Source organism: Pisolithus orientalis (genome assembly GCF_024613125.1).
Source record: "Pisolithus orientalis strain OTSU chromosome Unknown F5J12scaffold_42, whole genome shotgun sequence".
In the NCBI taxonomy this organism is placed as follows: Eukaryota; Fungi; Basidiomycota; class Agaricomycetes; order Boletales; family Pisolithaceae; genus Pisolithus; species Pisolithus orientalis.
The window spans coordinates 231494-254236 of record NW_026260823.1 but is presented as its reverse complement, the minus strand read 5'-3'; the positions used below and the strand labels follow the sequence as shown (position 1 = coordinate 254236).

The window sequence follows — 22743 nt, the reverse complement described above, 5'->3', positions numbered from 1 at the left end:
ACAAGCAGGTTGATCCTGCAGATGAGCCAGTCATTTGATAATCACAGTAACTGGGTGACAATGGTTGCATACCTCAGGTGGATGCACATGATAGTTCACATCATGTGAACCTCTTAACTGAAGCTGAAGTCAAAAACTTGGACTTCACATTTGCAGGTTGAATGGCACCTTAGTGCTCCTGGAGCACTTGGCATTTGCTGAGTTGAATAACAGTACTTGCCAAGCTCTTGAACAATTCAAAAGCTGTCGAATGTGTATGCTGTAATTTGACCATTTTATAGATGAAGCAATTGTTTCTCATGTCCTTTGATTGATACTTCTATCGAAGCCCTCGCTAGTGGCGAGCTCAATTCACCATCGTTGCACCAATGGCCCTCCCAAAAGATGCATCCCGACCTCAATCATCATTGAATAATGATATCAAACCTCCGCTTTCCATCGCTGATTCTCTCACGAACATCCCTGATTCAGCGAGGAATTTTTTTACCACCGTATCGAGTCCCACCGACATTTTGTCCTCGAAACTCATCTCCAGAGTGGAAGGAATCGATGTTATCGAAGGGGGTTACAACTTTGTACACATCCTTAATCTCAACACCGGTGAATCTGGCCACCCCTTTCCCTTTGTTCTGCGCTTTCCAATTGATCCAGATGCCATCTCCCGATGGCAGACCTGTACAGCTATAGGCTGTATGTTGTACTGTCAGCAACACCCCGATCTCAACATACCCACTCCAGCCATCTACGCTTATAACTGCACCCATGGATCGGAATTCATCGCAATGGAATATATCGATGGTGATACCCTGAACAACGTGTGGCCGGACCTTCCAGAAGAGGAAAAGCAGAATACGGTCAACCAAGTGGTAGAGATAATGCGTACGATGAGGACAAAGGCGAGCTTTAAAATGATCGGGGGAATCAGGCCAGATGGTTGCTCCTGTCCTCTAGTCGATGGCAGGGATGCCGCGAGTGGGAGGGTATGTTTACCTGGACCGCATAGCTCCGCAGATGCTGAGCCTCGTACAGGGGGTAGTTGACGGTTTCGGTCTATACAATATTGGGCCGTTAGTGCTTCGACAATCACTTTCGCTCATATCTGCGTGGTGTACTCAGTTTAAACAGGTACGCTTCCGTGCGAGAATACGTTCAGTCCGTCTTCGACCGTCAATTCCATTACATAGATCAAATGTTGCACAAAGGTACACTCTTGGCTCACGAGGCAGGGTTCAGGGAGGAGATGAGCGAGTGCCTTCAGAGTTTGACGCCGGAGGAGGCATTCGAACTTGTAAAGAGAAAAAGGGATGATTTCATGGCACAGTCATACGACTGGAAGTACCCCTTCGTGTTGCGGCATGGCGACCTACATGGGCGGAATGTCATAGTGAGGTATGTTCTACTTTCTCTTGGAAGTCTTCCAGAACGAAGTCAATACAACGCCTAGCCACTCTTCCCCCCGCCGTATACTCGCGATTCTCGACTGGGACTTTGGTGGTTCTCACGCACTCCCGTTTGCTGATAAAGCCTTCGAGGTGTCTTCCCCAGACAGCGACGAAAATACTGATGTGCGCATAACACAAGCGGAAGGGTTGTATCACACACAACTCCAGATCGATGAGCTCGTCGGATTTCTCCCAAGAGACGATCAGCTGACCAAACTAGTGGCATCCATGAAACTGTTCATCCTCGACCTTGAAGCGGAAGCAGCGCGCGGCAAGGATGCCAACGCGAACGTTGGTTCTGATCCCAGTATCGATGCTGTGGCTGATGTCCCCGTTGATGCTGAGGAATAAACTGGTGTTCGGAGTATGTGCACGAAACCTGTGTGTGAAAGTGGATGCTCTGCTGACTCGAGCTTATGCTGCAGAGGCTTCTGTGAATGATCGTACAGCACGAACCGGGGCAGGACCCAAATAAGGATGAGTCCATTGACAATAGGAGATAGCTAGAATATGTACGACTTACGTGCCGAGTGAGCGGTAGGGTTCAAATGGGAATTGAAGGGATGCGTCGTCGTAGTCGTCGTCCCTGACTTTGTGCTCTCGATGATCCCATCTGTGTCAGCATTAATGACTGCTCCCAGCAATACACAACATCTTGACTTTTTGCATTGAAGACTGAGAAATGGAAGGTGCGACCTCTGCATTGAATGTGGTGCCTTGGTGGGCATGCATGATTTCCATTGCTTCCTCTGCCCTCACCATCAGTAAATCACTTTTGCTGGCCAGAGCTGTCCAGAGCTGTCCAGCACTGGACAGATTCCCTAGGACTACCAGCTCACAAAGTGGTTTACTGATGGCTTGAACAGCCACAGAAGGATGAGTGCTCAGTGACTGTAATGGGTCCTATGTATGAATTACTGTTGGGTGGCAGGCAGGCCAATGACAGCACCTATCACAGTGAGTTTTCCACTATATAGTACCCTGTTATATGTAATACAATGCATTAATCTCACACTTACGTTTGTGATGGCATACTGAAAAAATCCACACTTGAAGTTTAGATCCTTTTCTACATGTTTGCTCAAGTTTGAAGTTGGAGCAAATGTCTAATCATTGTGTAATCAATAAGTATGGTTGAATAGCAGATGTTGTCCAAGAAGGAAGTTATGGCAACATGTGCAGTGCAGGGTGAAACTTTAGGTTTTGTCCTAATTTGCATAACTGACAATACATGAAGTACTGCCAAAATTCCAGTAGCAAATTTTACTTCAAGTCTAGAATTAGTGTTCCTACATGTGCCTACACTTGAATTTTTTCCATGGCCTGTACTAATTACCCAACAGTCACCTGTTCATTGTCCAATGATTGCCCAGTGTGATCATCCATTTTCACATAGATGTTCTCAGTATCTATATGTACATACATACACTACATTGGGTATCTAGTATCAGGCAATGGCTATCTCCATCCACAGAAATGGTTCCTCTGACACTTTCAGGCAGTCCTGTTCATGGTGAGTAAGCCCAGAAAGCCAAATGGAATCATAGATAGACTGTAGTAAGCCTGGGACTGGAGTGCACAAACTTTGAGGGTTTCCAGGGGCATGAATCCTCTGGATAGGCTTTGACCCTTGGGGTGCAAAAACATCATTGTTGACAAGTCTCTGGAGGTCAATAATATCAACTTCCTGTTTGACACTGTGTTGCCATGCCATATTCTTAGCTTGGAGGATAGTCATGACATTATTGTCAATGTCACTGTCCTTGGAACTCATCCCATGCTTACCCAGTGTGTGGATCAGCTGCAGGAGCCATTGCCAAGTATGGAGATCACCTTCACCATTCATGGAGTCTTTCTTGAGAGCAATGATATGTTTGAGAATGGCACATCATTGTTGATATTTCTAAAACAGGTTGAGTTACTGGTATGAAACAGCAAAATCAATGCCCTACATTTCATCATCATGTGGTCTGTCTGCTCTTTTTGAGTACCCAGGTTCATTCCACTACCAACAATTCTTCAATCTCAGTGGAAGTTTCTACTGTGCCCTTTGTTGTAATATCTGGCTGAGCTTTCCACCATGTCATGTGTAGACATTTGTAGGGTTCACATAGGATTTCCAACATGTAATCATTGGACTTCATTACAGGCCAGTGTTCTTCATTGCCTTGTCTCTGAAATTCATTGAGAAGGTGGTCGATGATGAAAGAATTTCATGGTGAGGAACAGCCCTGTGTGAGGTTGAAAGTTGGTGAGTCCATGTTGGGTGGTGGACCATCTTTGTGATCATATGCATGGACATCATTGGGGGGGGGGGGCTGTTTCATTCAAAATAAATTCATGGTCCAGACTTCTTTTGAGTTTTTCCTTGAAGAAGTGATGGACTTCACTCTATCACAGCTGGTTTATCACATGAACAGAATGAGCAATATGTCACTTACCAGTATAAGATCACAATGTCCTTGTGGCTTTGTAGCCTTCTGTCTCCACTTCTTTATTCACCTCCTTTTGTTTTTGAGGTGACTGCCATGACCACCCTGTTTGTGGCATAGTGATAGCACCATCACCAAGTACTTTCCAAAGTGCAGCTTCAACCCCCTTGGAAATTGCTTCCACCATTGATACAGGATCACTGTTATTTGCTGGTCACCTTGTTTACAAGGTCACTGCACCTTGAAATTTGTCACTCATTTTTTGACATCTGTGAACATTCCCCTTTACAAAGTCTGATTCAAATCATGTGGGTGAAGATTTGTTGGCATGCATTTATGTACTTGCATTTATGTATGATTGTAACAAGCTCAAATGTAAAGGTGGTTAACTTGCAGATGAAGATCAATTGATGGTGGCAGCAAATTGAAGTCATGTGCCTATGTACAATTGCATGCCCAGACTGTCCCCATTCATCTGTTTGAACTCGAAGCCCAAGGGTTTACATGTGGATAAAGACCAATTGATGGTGGCAGTGAATTGAAGGCATGTGTCTTTGTACTCTGGTTTGGCACAAGTGCAATCTATGTCACTTTGGCTCTTTCCCAGTCTAACATTGTCTTACAATTGAGAGCCACAAGCCTTTGGTCCTCTTCTCACAGATATTTGCCCAGATGTTGAGTGAATATCTTTTCATTGAAATCACACAACAGTTAACTTGTATCCCTGCCCCAGCTGTGCAACAATGCCATGTATGCATTGAAGGGTGTAAGCCCCCCAGAACCCACCTTGTCTTGCACTTTCTGCATCATCTTTGGTATGCAGGGCATGACATCAGCTATCACCAATCACTGTACACCTGTCAAGTATGGGTTTACCCTTGGGTGACAGGGGTTAAGTCCAGTTGACCAGAGTCAAGGCCAGAGGTCAGGGGCCAAGTCCAAAGGTCCAGAGTCAAGGCCAAAGATTAGGGGCCAAGTCCAAAGGTCCAGAGTCAAGGCCAGGAGCATGGGAACAAGTCCAGGACCATGGGAAGCCAACTGGTCTTGGAGTGCACACAGGGGGAAGCCAGTCTGGGGTTGGATCTACCTCCCTTGGTCTCAGTTTATGTGCTGTACCCTTATGCAAGCCAGGGAAAGGTCCAGGACAGGGTCAGGGATAGACTAAGGCTCAGCCTTAGCTGTAGAGTAGACTCAGAGAGTAGTACAGGGTTGAGGGTAATACTAAATTGATATTCTGACTGGAGTGCTACAAAGTATGCACAGGGGTTAAATACATGAGGCTGGTCCAGAATAACAAACATGAAGCTGGACTTGTTAATAAGCTATTAGCAAGAGGATTAGCAAGGTAGGACAGCCACAGAGGCTGTGCCAAGACTAATAGTCTAAGTCTGGGTGACTGGCATAACTGGGGTCAGACACAGGTTTGTACAGTAAGCAAAAGTCAGACAAGAGGACTAGACTAGATATAGTACAAACATAGGAAAACAGACTGGAGTTGTGTCTGAGTGACCTGGACATGGACCTGGGAGGACTGGGGTGGAGCAGCATGAGGCTGAGAGGCCAAAGGGGACTGGAGATAGGGGTAAAACACTGGACTTGAGTTATCTAGGCCAGAGTTAGGTTATTTAGGGCTGGAATTGGGTTTCTTAGGTCAGACTAGGTTTGGACTTGACCAGACATAGGGGCTAGGGGTCTGGGCTGGACTGGGATTGAGTCTGAGAGTCATGGATATGACAACACCCTCAGACCTAGATATTTATGTGCCCTTGCACCAGATGTGTTACTTGTCCATGAAGCTAGAATGCAAAGGTACATCTTTCTCATTTCCATCACACATTAACATTCTCTGAGTAGAAATACACCACATGTGGTGTCAAGTTTGGCAGATGCCAAGAGTATCATCATTTGCCTTACAGTTGCAGGTGCATGCCCTGCAATTTGACTGATGGTGGCTGTCTATGGCTTCAAATGTCTGAACTTCATCACAATCTTGTGAAGTCCACTGACATCCTCAAGTGCTTGGGGGTCATCTGTCATGTGGTTACTGGGTGGGTACATATGCAGCATATATCCTGCCTTTCTGGATGGCTATTCATTCATGTTCAACAACATGTGAGTTCCTGATACTGACATTCCTGTGCATGCACTCATTATCTGAAGGGATCATCTCTCCAATCAGTGCTTCATCAGAAGTGGGGAAATTTAGAAGATGCCCACCAAAACCTCTGAGGAATAATATCACATTGTTGATGATTCATTAGCATATAATGAGGTGATGGAGTGGAGTGGAGGGCAGGAGATAGGCTGTGTTTAGAGTGTGGGTGGTGATGCTGATGTGGCAAGAAAGGGGTGAGACCTCCAATGGCACTGCAATGGAAAAGTTAGACTGGTACAAATATTGATTGCTAGCCATAAATTATGGGAATCAATGGCATGTCTGTAAACAAGGTGCCTGCTGTCCCCGATGGCCCTATCCTCTAGTGATAGCTCAGGTTCTGAAGCAGTAGATCAGAACTCTTCATCATGAATAGGCTATTGATGGTGAGATATTCATATCAAGTTGTATATTTCCTTACTTAGCTCATGAGACATCCTGATGAGGTGGGTTCTTCATTAAACTGCTTGGGTTTGTTTGGCCTTCTTGATAGTGTCCAAATATGGAGTTCATGCATGCCAGGGCAGTGGTGCAGTGGATGCTTGTTGTGGTGTTTGCAGCTGGTTGTCCTGGAAGGTAGGAGACTCCAATTCAGCTGGGAAGCACACTAGTTCAGCTTGAGATGCTGTTTGCATTGTCCAAGGGCAGTCAGCATAGCCTGACAAACTACATAGTTTGTTCACTTACATGTCTATGTTGCATATTGTGTTGAACCATTGCTGCCAATTCCCCCTCTTTCTTTGCTTGGCAGCATGTCACCACATCATCACCAACCTTCTTTAGTTCTGATCACAAGTGCTCTTCCATAGCAGCAGTATGTTGCACAATCTTGATTTTCTGTAGTTGATCACATTCTTTCAGTGTGATGTAAACTATCAGGAGTGTATAGTGATCCACAATGACTCACCTGCAGTTCACTTCAGAACCTCAAAAACTCCTTCTTTTGACCTGCCAGTAAGGTATCATGCTGATGTGTTGTTCCTTCATTCATTGAGCAATGGCCTGACAGAGCACTGAGGATGGCATACCTGAATTTCATCTCTGAGCATGGTAAGTTCCTGCTCATGAGATTTAAGAAGAGTTTCCTGCTGTCTGTTGTTTTCCTTTTGAACACATGAGTGTGATACTAAGTAAAGCTATGGACTTCTCACACAAACCTCTTCTTGGAGGTTTTTCAAAACACTGCTCTTGGTGATGCTCCTTGGTTCATATGAATACAGTCTAAGACAATGATATGTAGCTGCAGTTAGTTATCATTGTGGAATCCAATGCATACATGTATGGGTACCAAATGCACCTGGCATTGAAAATGGGTTAGAGTTAGTAATTGTGGTATGACTGGAGACCTAGAGAGTTAAGTCAGAGGCAATCAGTGCCATGACTCCCTAACAAAAAAAGGAAAGACAATAGAAAGTCACATGGAACAAAAGTGTCCATGGTTGGGAATCAGCAGACATATAATGGAGTACAGCAACATGTAGTGCACATCTGGGATAAGGTTAGAGGGAACAAATGAGGTCAGCACTAGGCAAACAAAAGCAGACAAAAATGGGGCAGTCAAATGTGGGCACATTGCCATATGGGAAATAAGTTGATATCACAGACATACTCACATCACACATGCAGAGGTATGGGCCTATCACCAATAATTGCCCAAGTCAGGTGAACAGAATGGGTCTGGAGGTAATTGCTCAAAAGTAAAGACCTGATCAGTCTCCAGCACAGCCAGGCAAATGCACTTCTATTGTTGCTACAGGCATCTACTATCTGATAGTAGTTATGGTAGTAATTTAGCTGTGCCACTTCATTATGTAAATCAAATTTCAAGTGGAGCTTTTTGTTCACCTTGTTAAAATCAGATTGGGCATTCTTCCCACAATTAAACCTCACAAGCAGCTGAAATAATAGGGAATGTTGTAATGGTCATAGTCAGGAGGAAATGCACCTTTATTAGCCATGGTAGACACTGTTGTGAGGGTGTGATAATAATAAAATTGTCACATTAGCAATGCTCAGGTTATGCCTTTACGACATTATGCAAATTAGCTGCTAGACAATAACAGATGCAACATATTGTTAAGTCTGGTTCATCACCAGTCCAAAGCTGGCCTGGAGTCTGGTCAGGGGTCAGAGGGGAAGATGAAGATATGAGGGGGTTTGGACTATTGGACTTGGCAACTGGGTAGCAGCACTATTCCCTTGCATGGGCCACAGTCCAGTCAAGAGGCAGAAAGTGGGAGACAGAGGAGACTGGGTTAGACAAGACTAGTTTGATTTCAGACTGAGGCCAAACAGATGTTCCTACAGCTTAAATACTAGAGGTAAACCAAGTGTAACATAGCACCAGAGACCAGTTTGCACCAGTACAGTGATCATTGGTAAACTGATTGGTAAGTACAAAGAATATTATCAAGCAAGGTATGAACAAAAGGTTTACCAGGAACTGGGGCAGGACTAGTGATGGGGCCAGGTATTATGCCAGTCTGGTCTTGACTGAGTGAACAACTTGATTGGGCACTGCCTTGCAGTGCCTCATGAGCTAACATATTTTTGGGTTGAGGTGTCAAGGCTAGGACTGGAGTAGAGCTGGTCTAGGGTAGTCTAGACATGGCCATGACACATATTTACATTGATGACAACTTTGCCTTACTGATGAACAATTTTGCCTGATGATATTCAGCTCTATTCTCAAGTTGCTGATGAAGTATGCACTTGGGTGCTGCTTGTGGGGGCACCAGGATGCAATCCTCTGTCTAGCAGTGTTGAACTCTGGAACACTGTTGGCAAGTGGAGGTAGGAATTCAGCAGTGTTAATTTGAATCCAATGCATATTAGCCAACAGGTTTCAATGGACTGAGGGTATGGGACTTACACAAAGGGGTTCATCTACCCCAACCTCCACAGATGCAAAGTCCCAAAGATCCCATTACAAATATTACTTGGCTTGCACAAAATGACAGTATACAAGAAACCTTGTGCTGCAGTGTAGGGAATGGGATTGAATTCCCTATGAGAAGTTGTCTTGGTTGGGAGATAGGGGTTGGGGACTTTTGTTTTCATGTTTGTACCACTGGACTTAGTGGTGAGCAGCTGCATTGCTGACTAAGTGCACATGCTGTGTTTGCACAAGTTCAGTTTGCCAAAGAGGCAATTCATGTCAGAGGCCCTCAGTGGCAGGGTGATTTAGTCTCGCATTTTGGCAAGTTTTTGAGGACAGATTACTACTTTGAGGAGTACCCAATGGGCCAGGAGGACTGGCAGAGGTTTAGAACAGCAGGCAGCAGCTCAGAGCTAAGTATTCTTTCTAGTTCGCATTTTTCACATTTTTACTACACTTCATTTCTCCAAAACAGAATATCCTATTTGGGTCAAGCACTACACTTGCCCATCACTGATAATTACTAATTCTAGGTACATCATTTTACCCATTCCTACAGTGGGACAGGACTGGGCTACTTGCTGATCTGGAGGCAGCACCCACATACTGTGGTTGAATTTGAGGAAGTCATTGCCAGGAGGATTAGTGGGGGCCATGAAATCATGGCCATTGCTTTGGATGCAGGTAATGGCACAGGAACTCATATCATCATAATGACATGGGACAAATGAGTTCAGACCTGGACAATAGATTCTAGGAATCAACTGTCAAATGTCTTCCACTTCAAGTTAATGATGTCCATTCTGCATGCTGTGTACCTCCAAGGCTGCAATGTCATAGTTTTCAGGATGTATGATGGAGACATGTAAGGTGATAGGACCTGACACTCATGAATATAAGATCTAATGAGATTGCCCTTTGCAAGCCATGTTCTACAAAGTGACAATGGGATGGTTGTTGAAATGAGGTCTACAGGAATAATGATGTGAGTAAGAGATCTTCAGTTTCAGCAAACCAATCAATCTGACCTGTACCTAGAGGCTCTCCATGTGTTGACAAGACAGGAAGTTTATTCATCATAGACAATGCTATAAGTGGATTTAGCCTACATTGACTGAATGATGGAAGCTGCTGCATAAGGACATACAATACCAAACTGCTAAAAATGAACCCCAAACAAGTAGCCTTCATGGAGGATAGCATGATATTGTTGGGAGATCTGACAATGAGTTAGTATATATCATCGAAATGAATACTGGGACCAAGCAACAGGTGCTATGGCACTCAAGGATGGCACAGACACAGATGATTATGGTGAGCATCCCCATAAATGTAGAAACCATCTTACACCCACATGTACCAGACATATGACAGTGAGGATCATACAGGGATCATTGTGGAATCCTCCAATAATGATGTGAACAATATGATAATGGTCTGAAGAAAGCCAAAGAGGCATTTGCAATCATGGCCAGGGCAGAAAGCAAGCTCATTGCAGGCCCTGTACAGGGCTATATGTGCCACAATACAATTCTTCCCACTCCCTCCACTGTGATGTTGGCCACAAGTGCACCTTCAAAGGTTGTGTTCCTGAAGAAAGCAAAGTGCAGAAGATCTGTGACTGGCCTGAGTGCCACAACCTGACACAGGTTCACAGTTTCCTTGGTGTCTGCAGTGTGCTCCACATCTTCATCAAAGACTTCACCAAGATCATGCAGCTGCTAGTCAGCACTTGTGCAGAAAGACATACCATTTACATGGGACAAGCTGCAACAGGCTGCCATGCAACAACTCAAGGATGAAATTGTAAAGTCCCCCACACTGTGGCAGATTGACTATGAGTGTGGTCACAAGTAATTTTAGCAGTTGACACTTCAGTCATTGCAGTTGGCTACATCCTTTTTTTTTTTTTTTAATTCAATTTTTCAAGTGCTTGAGGGTAATTGTAACCCTATGTCGCACTATATGAATGTAGTTTATCTACCTAACCAGAGGACCCCTGTGGCCTGCCTTCCCTTACAAGCGAAGTGAATGCCCTGGTGGCAGGGCCTTTGGCCCTCCACCAGTCTGCTGTTCCTGCCAGCTGTTTTAGACACTCTGCCTTGGAGTAAGGGTGGTTTAATACTTCTGTCAGGCAATAATTCTATCTACACATAACCGGCTGCTTTTTAAGGCTAGCTGGAGTATGGGTATTGTGCTCTTCTGCCTCCTTTTGGTGACTCTGCTGTGATGTGCTGAGATTGCATCTGCAATGGTAGGGTGGGTTTTTTTTTCTTTTTTTTTTTTTTTTGTGGTCTTCAAGGCATTTTTAGGAGGTTATAGCTTATAGCCAGGGTGATTGGTTTATGGAACACGTCTAATCTCATGTGTGTCAGTTGGGTGGGGGGAGGGGGGATGTGAGTGTCGATGCAGGTGGTGTTTACACTGAGTACATGTTTGGTCTGCTGACAAGCATTCTGGTCCTGTGCTGGGCTTTATCATTTACCATGGTGTTATTTGAATACCTCACCTGGTGTTTGTTATGGTAGTCTTTTCATAGCTGAAATGTACTTGAACAGGTGTGACTGCGCTGCTGTGTTGGAGAGGATGTAGGATAGTGATGTGGCATCTCTTCCCAGTGCATTGTGGAGTATGTGCTGCTCTCTGTCATATCTGGGGCACTGGAAAAGGAAGTGATGTACATCCTTGGGAGTGGTCTCCCTGCACTGCAGGCACATGGGAGTGTTGCTTCATTTAAAACAGCACAGATGTTTGTTAAGTGGTATGTGTCCTGTTTGTAGTTGTATGTATAGTCTGGCCTGTCTTTTGGGTAGTGAGGCGACTAGTTTTGTGTATGAAGCTCCTGGGAGTAGGGGGTCTATCATGGATACATGGTCATGGCGAGGGGATTTTTGCCATTCTTTCTTCCATAGCGCTTTTAGTCTCATGGCATGGTATTGTTTAAGGGTGGAGGCACTGATGGGGAGTTGCTTGTTTAGGAATGGTGGTAGGTCTCCTGGTGGGCTTGTGGTTTCTGCTCTTTTTGCTGTGAGTTTCGCTTCTCTATCCACTAGTTCATTTCCCTCCACTTCCACATGTCCAGCTATCCATCGGAGCATCATGCTCTCTCTTGGTAGACATTCTTCATTGCGGGTTTTGTGGATCATCGATCTGAACTGTAACAGTAGGTGATGTCCTGGTTTAGCTGAGGGGTGCTCACTGGATCTGATGACTGCCTTGTTGTCTACAAGCACCAAGGCCAGGTATGTGACCTCATCTCTGGTGGCTAGTATGTGTGCCACTAGAAGGAGCACTACTGCTTCTGCCTCGAACACTGTGTGTTCCGACACCTGGCCTAAGTGGTGACGCAGTGTGACAACATGCTTGAAGTTGATGTATAGGACGGCTGCTGCTCCTGTTCCTCCTTCCATGCTTGATCCATCTGTGAATATCAGTGTTTTGTCATTTGTCTGTGCAAAGTCTCTTATTGCATCTTTTTTGCTGGGAGTGATGACAGTCAAGTGTGATGGGCATGCACTTGGTGGTATTGGGCATGGGTGGATCGTCTTGATTGAGCCTGGAGAGATTTCTAGATCATGGATTAGTCAGTGGAGCGCAGTTCTGTGGCATTTAATGTTTCTTTTTGCCATTCTTTTGATGTGCAGGTGTAGAGGGTGCATGTCTGGTAAAGTTGATATGTGGAGGGCAGCTTTATACAATGTGTGTTGAATGAGTAGGGTCGCTGGCAGTATGTTGGCATGTGCTAGTAGGGCATCAGTAGGCATAGCTCTTATGGCTCCCATTACTGCCAGTGCTGCTGTTCTTTGGATCATTGTGATACGTTTCACTATGCCTTTCGATCCTCTCAAACAGGAGGAGTGGTCTCCAGAGTAGGCTGGTTGGAGCCATACTGGAGCAGCATACATTACTTTTGGGACTACTACTGCTTGGTGGAGTTGGCACATGAGTTTTGTGGGGATTCCCCAGGAGGTTGATGACAGTCTTCTCAGGAGCAGGGCTTGTTTCATTCCCTTGGCTATCACTTGGGCCGCCTGTGCCTTCCACCTTAGTTCCTGGTCCAGTATTACACCTAAGAACTTGTGAGTATGCATCAGATTTATGGTAGAACCTCTTAGCGTTAGCGGTGGTCTGGGTTTGTTTCTGCTGAGTGTGAAGTCCATGAGGGTGAACTTGCTAGTTTCGAAGCAGGAGTTGTGACTTTCGGACCATGCATAGGCTCCATCTTCGCATTCCATCATGCTTTTTAGTGTTGCGTGAGTCTCTTCGAACGTTTTTCCTATGGCGATGAGAGCAGTGTCGTCTATGAAAGCAAGTGTTAGTTTGTTTTTGCCATTGGCCATTTCTACTAGGTCCGAGCTGTAGATGACATATAGTATCATAGAAAGTGGATCTCCTTGTCCTATACCGTTCTTCACATTGAACCACTTGGATTCATAGTTGTTGAAACATATCTTGGTTCTTCTGTTCATCAGCAATCTTTCCATGTACTTTACTATCTCTGGTGGTAAGCCTCTCTTTCTCATGTTGTGCAACAGGCAGTCAGTGACCGCATTTGGGAAGGCTCCTTCTATGTCCAAGAATAGCATGGAGGCTACTTTTCCTTGTCACCAGGCATGCTGTACTGTGGTTTCGAGCAGGAGCAGTGAGTCTTCAGTTGATCGTCCCAGTCTTCCACTGAAGTGTGTTGGCAGGAGCAGTTGGTATTTTTCGAGTATGAACGATGTGTTGCTGGCTACTATGGCTGACAGTAGTTTTGCAGTGGTGTTGAGCAATGCTATTGGTCGATAGGCTTTAGGTGTCATATAGTCTGCTTTGCCTGGCTTGTGTAGGATTACCGTTATGGATTCCCTCCATGGGTTGTAATATGTTCGTAGTGTTACTGCTGCATTGAAGAGATGTATTAGGTATTCAGAAAGGATGGTGGACTTCTGGAACATGACGTTGGCTACCCCATCTGGTCCTGGGGCCTTGTAGGGGCTGAGGTTCTTGATCGTGCATTGTAGTTGGTCCCATGTGATGGTAGACCAGTGGGCTGCTGGCTGGGGGTAGTCATAGTTCTGTGGGACTGATGAGTGGGGAGGGGGGGGGAGGGAAGAGCACTTGCACAAACATTTTGCTTTTGCCTTCATTTGATCTGACCAGTGGTGGCTACACCCTTGTCATTGATCTTTCTGAGTGTCGGTATATGGGCCTTACTGCCATCTCCATATGGTTTGGATATGTACCCATTAGCTATCCACAGGTCTTCATTGTTTGCTTCTTCCAGCCAGTCCCTCCAGTGAGATTTTTTGGCCGATTGGATGGCTTTTTCATAATCTTTTGCTTTCTCCTTGCATAGTCTGTGACTGGGGTGGTCGCAGATTGCCCAGAAAACATAGGAGGCTTTACTTAGCGTTTTCAGGTCGTTGCATAGCATTGTCAGTTCCCTCATCCACCAGCATTTTTTGTGCAGGTGAGGGCGTGTCCTTGGGACCTCCTTTTCCAACATCCTGCATAGCACTGTTTCAATGCCCCCCACCGTCCTTTGGAACTCTCTTTCATTAGGTATTATCGCTGGTGGTCCTATCCTTGCTAACTCAGCTTGGAGCATCTTGTTGAATTTCTTCCAGTCAACCTCCTGGAAGTTGTAGGAGGGGGTCAATTCCATTGGTGTGAGTCCTATGTCTAGCTGCATTAGCACTGGAAGGTGGTCAGTGTTGGGGCTGCAGTTTTCTGGACTAGTGTCACAGCTGGTCAGGCCTTCCAGCATCAACTCTGTGCAAAAGACATTGTCTGGGCATGTCCAGTTTCCCATTGAGGAGGACTGGAGGGTCGGTGTCCCCCTGGGGAGGGCTTGTATCATACTGTAGTCTGCTACCAGGTCGAGCAACTTCTGCGCTGATGTGAGTGCTGTCACTGTGAACAGGTGATGGTTTCGCTCCTTGTCTCACATTGGGTGGTGCCTGTTGAAGTTTCCTAATCACATCATCCTGTCATTTGCCATTAGCCGTGCGATTCTTATGTTGGTTGCTAGGTATGTCCCCAGTTTGTCAATTGTTCAGTCAGTGTTTGCAGTCATTGTATATGTTGAACAGTGTGTACATCCCTTTTGTGGTTCTCAGCTTTGTTACTACTACATTGGCCGATGGGAATGTGATCTGTTCCCATATGTTAGTGCTTATCTTTGCATTAACTAGAGTTACCACTCTGTGTTTTTCACCTTGGTTTAGCTTTGATGACAGGTATACTACTCTCCATCGTGTATTTGCTCTTGTGTTTCTGATTTTGTCAATGGGGGGTTCCTGCAGGGCTATTATGTCCCAATCGTCTGCAGCTTGGCTGTTAATAAGTGAGTGTAGGGCTATATGGGAGTTATTAAGGTTTTGTTGCCAGATGTGTAGGTTGTTTAGGGCGTTATCTTGTTGTCAGTTGTTGTTCATCATTCAAGAGGGTCAGGGGGGGGGGTTGTCTGCTGGTGTTGGGTTTGCTGTGGGCATGGGATGGGGAGTGGGTCAGGGGGGTAGTGGGTGGTATGGTCCTAAGTTACAGGGAGTGGGACCTCCCCTGCCTCCACATATTCTGTTGATGTTCTGGCCTCGTCTTGGGGTGATGGTGTGGAAGCGCATTGCTTCACCCAGCATCATTTGTCTCATTTGGCCTTGAGGGGCTGGTTGCATTAGCAGGGGTCTGGTTTGCCTGATGGGATCTTTGGGACATGGGGGGAGCTTGACTTGGGTCCAATCATCTGCAGTAGGGAAGTAGGGCATGCAGTTTTCTGGGGTGCAGTTGTTCATGGCATTGCATTTTCTGATAAAAGTGGGGCAGTTTTGTCTGAGCTGGGGTGGGTGTTGCTCTGGCAGTTTGCACAGTATACAGTGGGTGAGTTACATGTCTGTGTGTGGTAGAGTTGAGTGCATATGCCACAGATGTCCTGCTTCTTGTTTGCAGTCTTTTGCCAGATGACCTATTTGCTGACATTTGAGGCAATGGATTGGTTCCTTTTTGTCCTTATGCAGACATAGCCTGTCCAGGCCCCAGTAGAGTCCATCCCTGATGATCTGGTTAGCTGTCTCAGGAGAGGCATTTTGAAGGATGCTGTAGGTATCCTCGGTAGTGCAACAAGCTACTTATGTATTAGACCAACCTGTAGGTATCTACAGGACATCAGTAAGTATAACACTGGTAGTGAAAGTGAGCTTACCCTCAGTAGTGCAACAAGCTACTGAGGGAACAGTGAATAAACTACTGTAAAATGTGCGCTCTAAGGTGATTATGTAAGCACCCAAACATCGCACCAAAGTGAGCAGAACACAGGGGAGAATATATCTCCAACAAGGCAAAGGCTGCTAGTGCATGTGTTACACATTGGTTGGGGGATCATTTGGTTGGGTCTTTGATCCATTTGATCTGGCTTATGGAACCCGTTGGGATGTTGTTCTTGGTTTCCATTTCACATAGTGTGTCAGGGCGATCTAGGTCAGTTGTGGTTGAGAGGAATGGAATCATGATGCTGTACATCCTGTCTTTGATCATGGTTGTGCCTCCTAGTTTCTCCAGGAAGGTAGCTCTGTTGGGGACTTTTTTGATCCATGCTGTGGCTTCTTGACTGTTGAGTTTGAGGAGGATGCCATTGTTTTGTAGGCAGGTGATTGATTTCAGTTGGATTTCGGGGCCATCTACCCTGTCTACTGCTTCTATTGCTTGCTTGATGAGGTTGATGGCTGTCTCTCTCTTGGTGGAATCATTGAATATTGGGTGATCTCTGTCAGGGTCAATCAGTATCTGTCTGTCTCTGATAGCAGCATAGGCCTTAGCATGTTCCTGTGTTGGGCATTTGCCCAGTGGGATCTGGTTCAGATTAGCGGTGTATGTGGCTAGGGCATCTCTGTATGGTGTTGGGAATGGTGCTGGGGGTGTTTGGGTTTTGAGGTGGTCTTTGACTTCTTCTATCACAGTTTTGATTGACCCTATGTCATCAGTGAGCTTTTGTACCTTACCTTCGAGCAGTTCAAGGCTTGTGTCACCTGCAGTGGTATCATGGGTTCCAGCATTCTTGGCAATCTCAGTGCTTAGCATTGTGATTTGTTCATTGGCGGTTTCGAGTTTCTCTGTGGTTGACATGATTTTGCTGATGTGCAGTGATATGGCAATTAGGATTGAGGCATCTAGTTTGCTCGATACTGCCTTGGTTATAGATTCAGCTATTGCCAGCACTGCTAGGTCTCTGACTAGATATGCTGTAGCTCGAATGGCTGATTGTGTGGTGCTGTTCACCATTTTGCTTTGTGAAATGTAGAACAGGGCTTGGGACAGGTGTTCTGGCGTTATTGGGTCTCCATGTACAGTGTACAGCTGGTCTAGGAATTTTCTTGCTGAGTCTGTGTCTTTTATTTCTGCATCTGGGTCGTTGATGATGTCTTCGATGGGTAGTCCACTGCTTCTGGTGGTCTTGCCATGCAGAGTGGATCCTGACACACAAGGTGCTGCCTGGGGTCCTGGCATGGTGTGGGAGTTAGACCTCAGGGTTGTTCGCCCTGTTGAGGTCATGGGTGGTGGGTGTGAGAGTGTCTTCTGGCTCCTGCATGACTGGGAGAGTGTGTGCAGGGGTGGGCTTTGGCATTCTAGAATGACATTTCTGTACGTTGCTGTTGGCAGTGATGGGCTCTGCTTCTGTGGCTAGCATGACAGGGTCAAGGAATTTTTTGGGGTCCTAGTTGGGGTGCCACATGGAGCAGAGTCAAGAAGTGTTCTGGCTACATCCTTTATCAGCTTGGTGAAGATGGAACACAATACCCTAGTCACTTCAGATCCATTACCCTCAATGAAGTGGAAAGCCATTACTCCCAGGCTAAGCTTGAGTTGTATGGCCTCTTCTGCACATTGCACACAGTACATGTATACATCTTTGGTCTCACTAACTTCACTGTGGAGGTAGATGTGAAGTATATCAAGGGCATGATAAATAACCCAGATCTGCAGCCTAATGCAACAATCAATCACTGGATCACTGGTGACCTCCTCTTTTCATTCAAACTTGTGCATGTTCCTGCAGACAGGCATGCCAGCCCTGATGGCTTGTCCTGCCATCCATGGGTGGAACTTGCCCTGCCCAAGGATGATGACCACAAGGATTGGTTAGACCATTTTTACTCTTTCTCTACAAGGTTGTCAATGACTGCCTGCCTCCTATGTCTCTTTCCAACCAAAATCATCCTTACTGCCACCTGCTTACCATTGGGCAAGCCTCCTGCCCCCTACATCCTTCTACCTCACATTCTCTGTGACTGCCAATGCTGATAACCCTTCCAATACCCCTGACAACCCCACCATCTGCCATCCACAAAAGCTTGGGCATGTGAGGCAAAGATGGAAATGATCTGTGCATTCCTTGTGACCTGCAAGCGACCTCCTGACCTTACTGATGTGCAGTACTCATCTTTCTTTAATTTGGGCAGCTGCTTCTTCCTCCTAGATGGAAACTTATGGCATAGGGAACCACATGGATGGCACCAGCTAGTCATCAATGAGTCCAAGTGGTATTGCCTCATCAAAGAAGTGCATGATGACCTCAGACACAAAGGTGTCTTCACAGTCCACACCTGCCTTCTCCTCCACTTTTGGTGGCCTCTGCTTGTTGAGGACATGAAATGGTATGTTCATACTTGTCATGAATGCCAGATCCACCAGACACAGAAGCTTCATATCCCTCCCACTGTGCCCATGATAGGGGGCCTGTTTCATAAAGATCACATTGACATGGTGCTAATGTCCAAAGCTCATGGCTACTGGTACATAGTACAGGCTTGATGCATGCTAACCTCATATCCAGGGTGGTGCATGTTGCACATGGAAAATAGTACTGTGCTCACATCCTTCATCTTTGAGGACATCCTATGCTGCTGTGGTCTGCTTGCCAAAATCATCACTGACAATGGTCTGGCATTCATTCAAGCCTTGGATTCCCTAGCCACACAATATCATATCTGTCACATTTGTATTTCTCCTTACAACTCTCAGGCTAACAGCATTGTAGAGCATCACCACTATGATGTACACAAGGCTATCATGAAGAGCTGCAAGAATGATGACTGCTGCTGGCACACTGTCATGCACTCTGTGTTCTGGGCTGAGCAAGTCACCATTCTGAAGTCCACAGGTTTATCCCCTTACTTCATGGTGCACAGTGTTGAGCTGCTGTTTCCATTTGACCTTGCTGAGGCTACCTTCCTCTTACCTCTATCCTGCAATGATGTGACTCCACTGACTACCACAGAACTGATTGCTTGGTGCATGCACCAGTTACAGAAGCATCAGGATGACCTAGATCAGGTCTGCAACAACATCCTTTGTGCACATTTCCAGTCTGTCCAACAGTTTGAAGCTGCCTTTCAGCATCACATAAAAGACTATAACTTCACTCCTGGTACCCTTGTGCTCATTCACAACTCCTGCATAGAGAAAGAGCTGAACCAGAAGATGAAGCCACAGTACACTGGTCCCATGGTCATCCTTCATCAGACCACTGGGGGCTCATACCTGCTGGCTGAGTTGGATGGCTCCATCTCCAAACTCTGCTTCACCACATTCCACCTACTTCCATATCACCTGCAGTCTCAAACCTGTGCAACTGTCACTCACATTACTGGGTTAGATGACAAAGAACTAGACTGCCTTCTTGAGGAGGCTGAGGATGACTCCACTGATGACAAGGTAGAGGCTTTTGCCTCAGACAGCTGACTATCTGCCCTTTCCAGCACCCACAGCCTGTCCATCACACCCTCCCCTTCTTTCCTTCCTACTTGCCTCTGTACCCTCTCCCACAATACCCCTACCTCCTTTCATGGCTTCACCCTCTTCTCCATGGCTTCTTCCACTGCCCTCATTCCCTCTCCTGTGCTGACTGGGGACAGTCAGCATTCAAAGTCCCCCACAGGGGTGACCTACATACCACTCAATACCAGACATAGTTTGTTTCCTTTTATCTGTCTTACCCTGGCTTTCATCTGGAGACCTCTGTTCCACCCTGGGTTTTGTTTGGTGATTCTACTGACAGCTAGTCCTCACTCACAAAACATAAAAACTGCTAACAAAAAGTCCAAAACCATCCAGAAAGATAACAAAACACCAAATAAGTATATAACTAGAATAATGTCTCTCCTATGCCTTCTCTTACTAGTCTCACTGATGCCATCCTTGGCCACTATATACTGTGAATACCCACTACTACCCTGTGCATTTCTCCTTTGAACACACAGTCAGTGTGCACCCCTTGATCTGTTTCCCTTTCAGTTCTTCTTCTGTCTCCTTGCAGTTGATACCCAAAGACCATCCCAGTTACCCAGTAAACAGTCCCTTCACTCCCTCATCAAAAAACCATCAAAACCTACCATCAACACCATACCATGAGGACTTACCACTGAGAGAAGTTGAAAGTCACATGAAGAAGACAAGTTGGGTGGTGGTCATATCCATGACTCTTGGACTCAATCCTGGTCCAGTCCAGACCCCTAGCCCCTAACTCCAGTCAAGTCCAGTCCTAGTCTGTCCTAGAAAACCCAACTCTGGCCTGAATAACTCAAGTCCAGTCTTTTACCCCTATCTCTGGTCCATTCTGGCCGCCCAGCCCTGTGCTGCTCCACCCTGGTCCTCCCAGGTCCATGTCCAGGTCACCTGGACATAACTCTGGTCTGTTGTCCTTTGTTTGTGCTATATTTAGTCTAGTCCCCTTTGCTGATCTTGCTTACTGTACAAACCTCTGTCTGACTCTGGTTATGCTGGTCACCTGGACTTTCACTATTAGTCTCAGCACAGCCTCTGTGGCTATCCTCTTGCTAATCATCTTTCTAATAGCTTATCAACAAGTCCAGCTCTATGCTTGTTACCCTGGACTGGCCTCATGTATTTAACCCCTGTACATACTTCATTGCACCCTCAGTCAGAATATCAATTTAGAATTACCCTCAACTCCATACTACACCCCAAGTCTACTCTATAGCTAAGGCTGAGCCTTAAGCTATCCCCAGCCCCTGTCCCAGACCTCTCCCCAGCTTGCATAAGGGTACAGCAGATAAGCTGAGACCAAGGGAGGTAGATCCAACCCCAGACTGGCTTCCCCCTGTGTGCACTCCAAGACCAGTCAGTTTCCCATGCTACTGGCCTTGTTCCCATGCTCCTGGCCTTAAGTCCAGTCCACTGGACTTAACCCCCAACCTCTGGCCTTAACTCTGGTCCAACCAGACTTGGCCCCTGTCTCCTGGCCTTGACTTTGGCCACCTGGACTTAGCCCCTGTCACCCAGTCTTGAAGCCTGGTCACCTGAGGGTAAACCCATACTTAACAGCAGTACCCCACACACTGTATCTCACCATTGCTGCTCTGTCCCACAGAGAGTGTTCAAGCCCTTCAAGTTGTTTTGTGTCACAATCTCACACTGAAGGGAAAACAGCAGTATATTTAGCATGATGCATGCTGATATGCAGTCAGGACAGTGTAATGAGTCTAAACTAAGTGCAAATGTTCCTACTCCACCCCAATCTTCTCCAGTGCCTTGGTGGGCTGATCCATGTGTACCTGAAGTTGAAGTGCACAACAGCCTCAAGGACTGCAAAAGGTCAGCCACAACCTTGGTGTCAAGCCAGCTGATACCAGTGCCTTTCCCTTTGCATGGGTGTGACTTTTGACCACCTTGACTTCATCATCATTGTCATTGCCATCTATGACCCTCTTGGACAAGCTTGCCTTTGCAGTCTTTGAGGCCCATGCTGCGAACCATTAACTTTGCACCTCCTGAGGTGGGGTTGCTACTTACTGACTGATGTGCCTGCCTGTGCCTTCTTTCCTGCAGCCTTTGTTGACTTCTTGCACCCCTGCTTCATTTGTGTGCAGCTGTCACACATCCACCCAATGGGTCCAGTGCAAGCTGTCTTCTTCACCATGCACCACATGCATGGGACCTTGTGGAGGATCGAGCTGGGAGGAATGACAATCTTGGGCTCATCCTCATCTTCACTCTCTGTGATGGTCTGCCACAATTGCTTTGGACTCCAGTGTCAGCCACTACCACACCATTCTGACTGCACACTTACCTTCCAAACCAGACAGGACACCATCTCAACATGCAACATCTTCTCTGTCACCACAGGCACTACAATACTTGCACCCAGCCCTCTGGTCTCCTGTGTGTTCTCATCCCCCATCTGGACATCCTGCTCAGCCCTCACACATGCATTGGCTTCCTCTGCAGTCCACCACTTGTAGATGTCATCTGCTTTAGCCAGTATAGGCACATCCACTGCATCCACCCTTACCATGACACCAAGCTCCTTCCCATGCTTGACCAATGGCATAAGCCCTGCCTGCAAAAGAAAGGGATCAGCCCCCACACTACCATACTACTGATGCACTGTCACCTCACTGTCTTCTCCTCCTCCATTCCCTTGCAATCCTCAGGGAAACACCTTGCCTCAGCCATGAGGCCAGCTGACATGGCTGCAAGTTGCTCTTGCAGGGCAGCCTTCTCCACTTCTGTGGGGTCTGGAGTTGATGCATGAATGGATTGTGAAAGTCAGGGGGCATGGTTAGCAGACATGATGAAGGTGTTAGAGGTGATTGATGGGGGGGGAAAAGAATCAAATTGATGCAAAGGTTTGAGCCATGCACTAACAATTATATACTTAGTGGCCATGAAGCACTTATGTCATTGGTCTGGACACCTATACATGGCATTCAGCAGTCTTCTCACATTCCTCAGCACCATGCTTCCTTCGCTTCTGCATGGAATTCACTGGTGTTCTCAAATCCTCAGCACCACACCTTTGCCATCACCATGTGGCAAGGATATTTACATCCTCTGTGCCAT

General features: G+C 46.2%; 3 protein-coding genes across 3 annotated transcripts; 1 reads left to right on the top strand and 2 right to left on the bottom strand.

Moving 5' to 3' along the window:
* Nucleotides 1–368: 368 nt before the first annotated feature.
* Nucleotides 369–2198, top strand: F5J12DRAFT_915236 (uncharacterized protein; the record flags this gene model as incomplete). The annotated part of the gene is made up of 5 exons (XM_051749146.1): nt 369–980; nt 1030–1067; nt 1126–1389; nt 1445–1806; nt 1868–2198. 4 exons carry the CDS (start codon nt 369–371, stop codon nt 1791–1793), a joined length of 1263 nt encoding a protein of 420 aa, XP_051596168.1. The 3' UTR covers nt 1794–1806; nt 1868–2198.
* A 14065-nt stretch (nt 2199–16263) lies between these two features.
* On the bottom strand, nt 16264–17388 carry F5J12DRAFT_915235 (uncharacterized protein; the record flags this gene model as incomplete). Its single annotated transcript, XM_051749145.1, has 1 exon — nt 16264–17388. One exon carries the CDS (start codon nt 17386–17388, stop codon nt 16264–16266), a length of 1125 nt encoding a protein of 374 aa, XP_051596167.1.
* Nucleotides 17389–21404: 4016 nt separating this feature from the next.
* F5J12DRAFT_896712 (uncharacterized protein) lies at nt 21405–22371 on the bottom strand (the record flags this gene model as incomplete). Its single annotated transcript, XM_051747969.1, has 5 exons — nt 21405–21455; nt 21531–21646; nt 21694–21907; nt 21971–22240; nt 22300–22371. The coding sequence occupies 5 exons, from the start codon at nt 22369–22371 to the stop codon at nt 21405–21407; spliced, it is 723 nt and encodes a 240-aa protein (XP_051596166.1).
* Between the last annotated feature and the right edge of the window lie 372 nt (nt 22372–22743).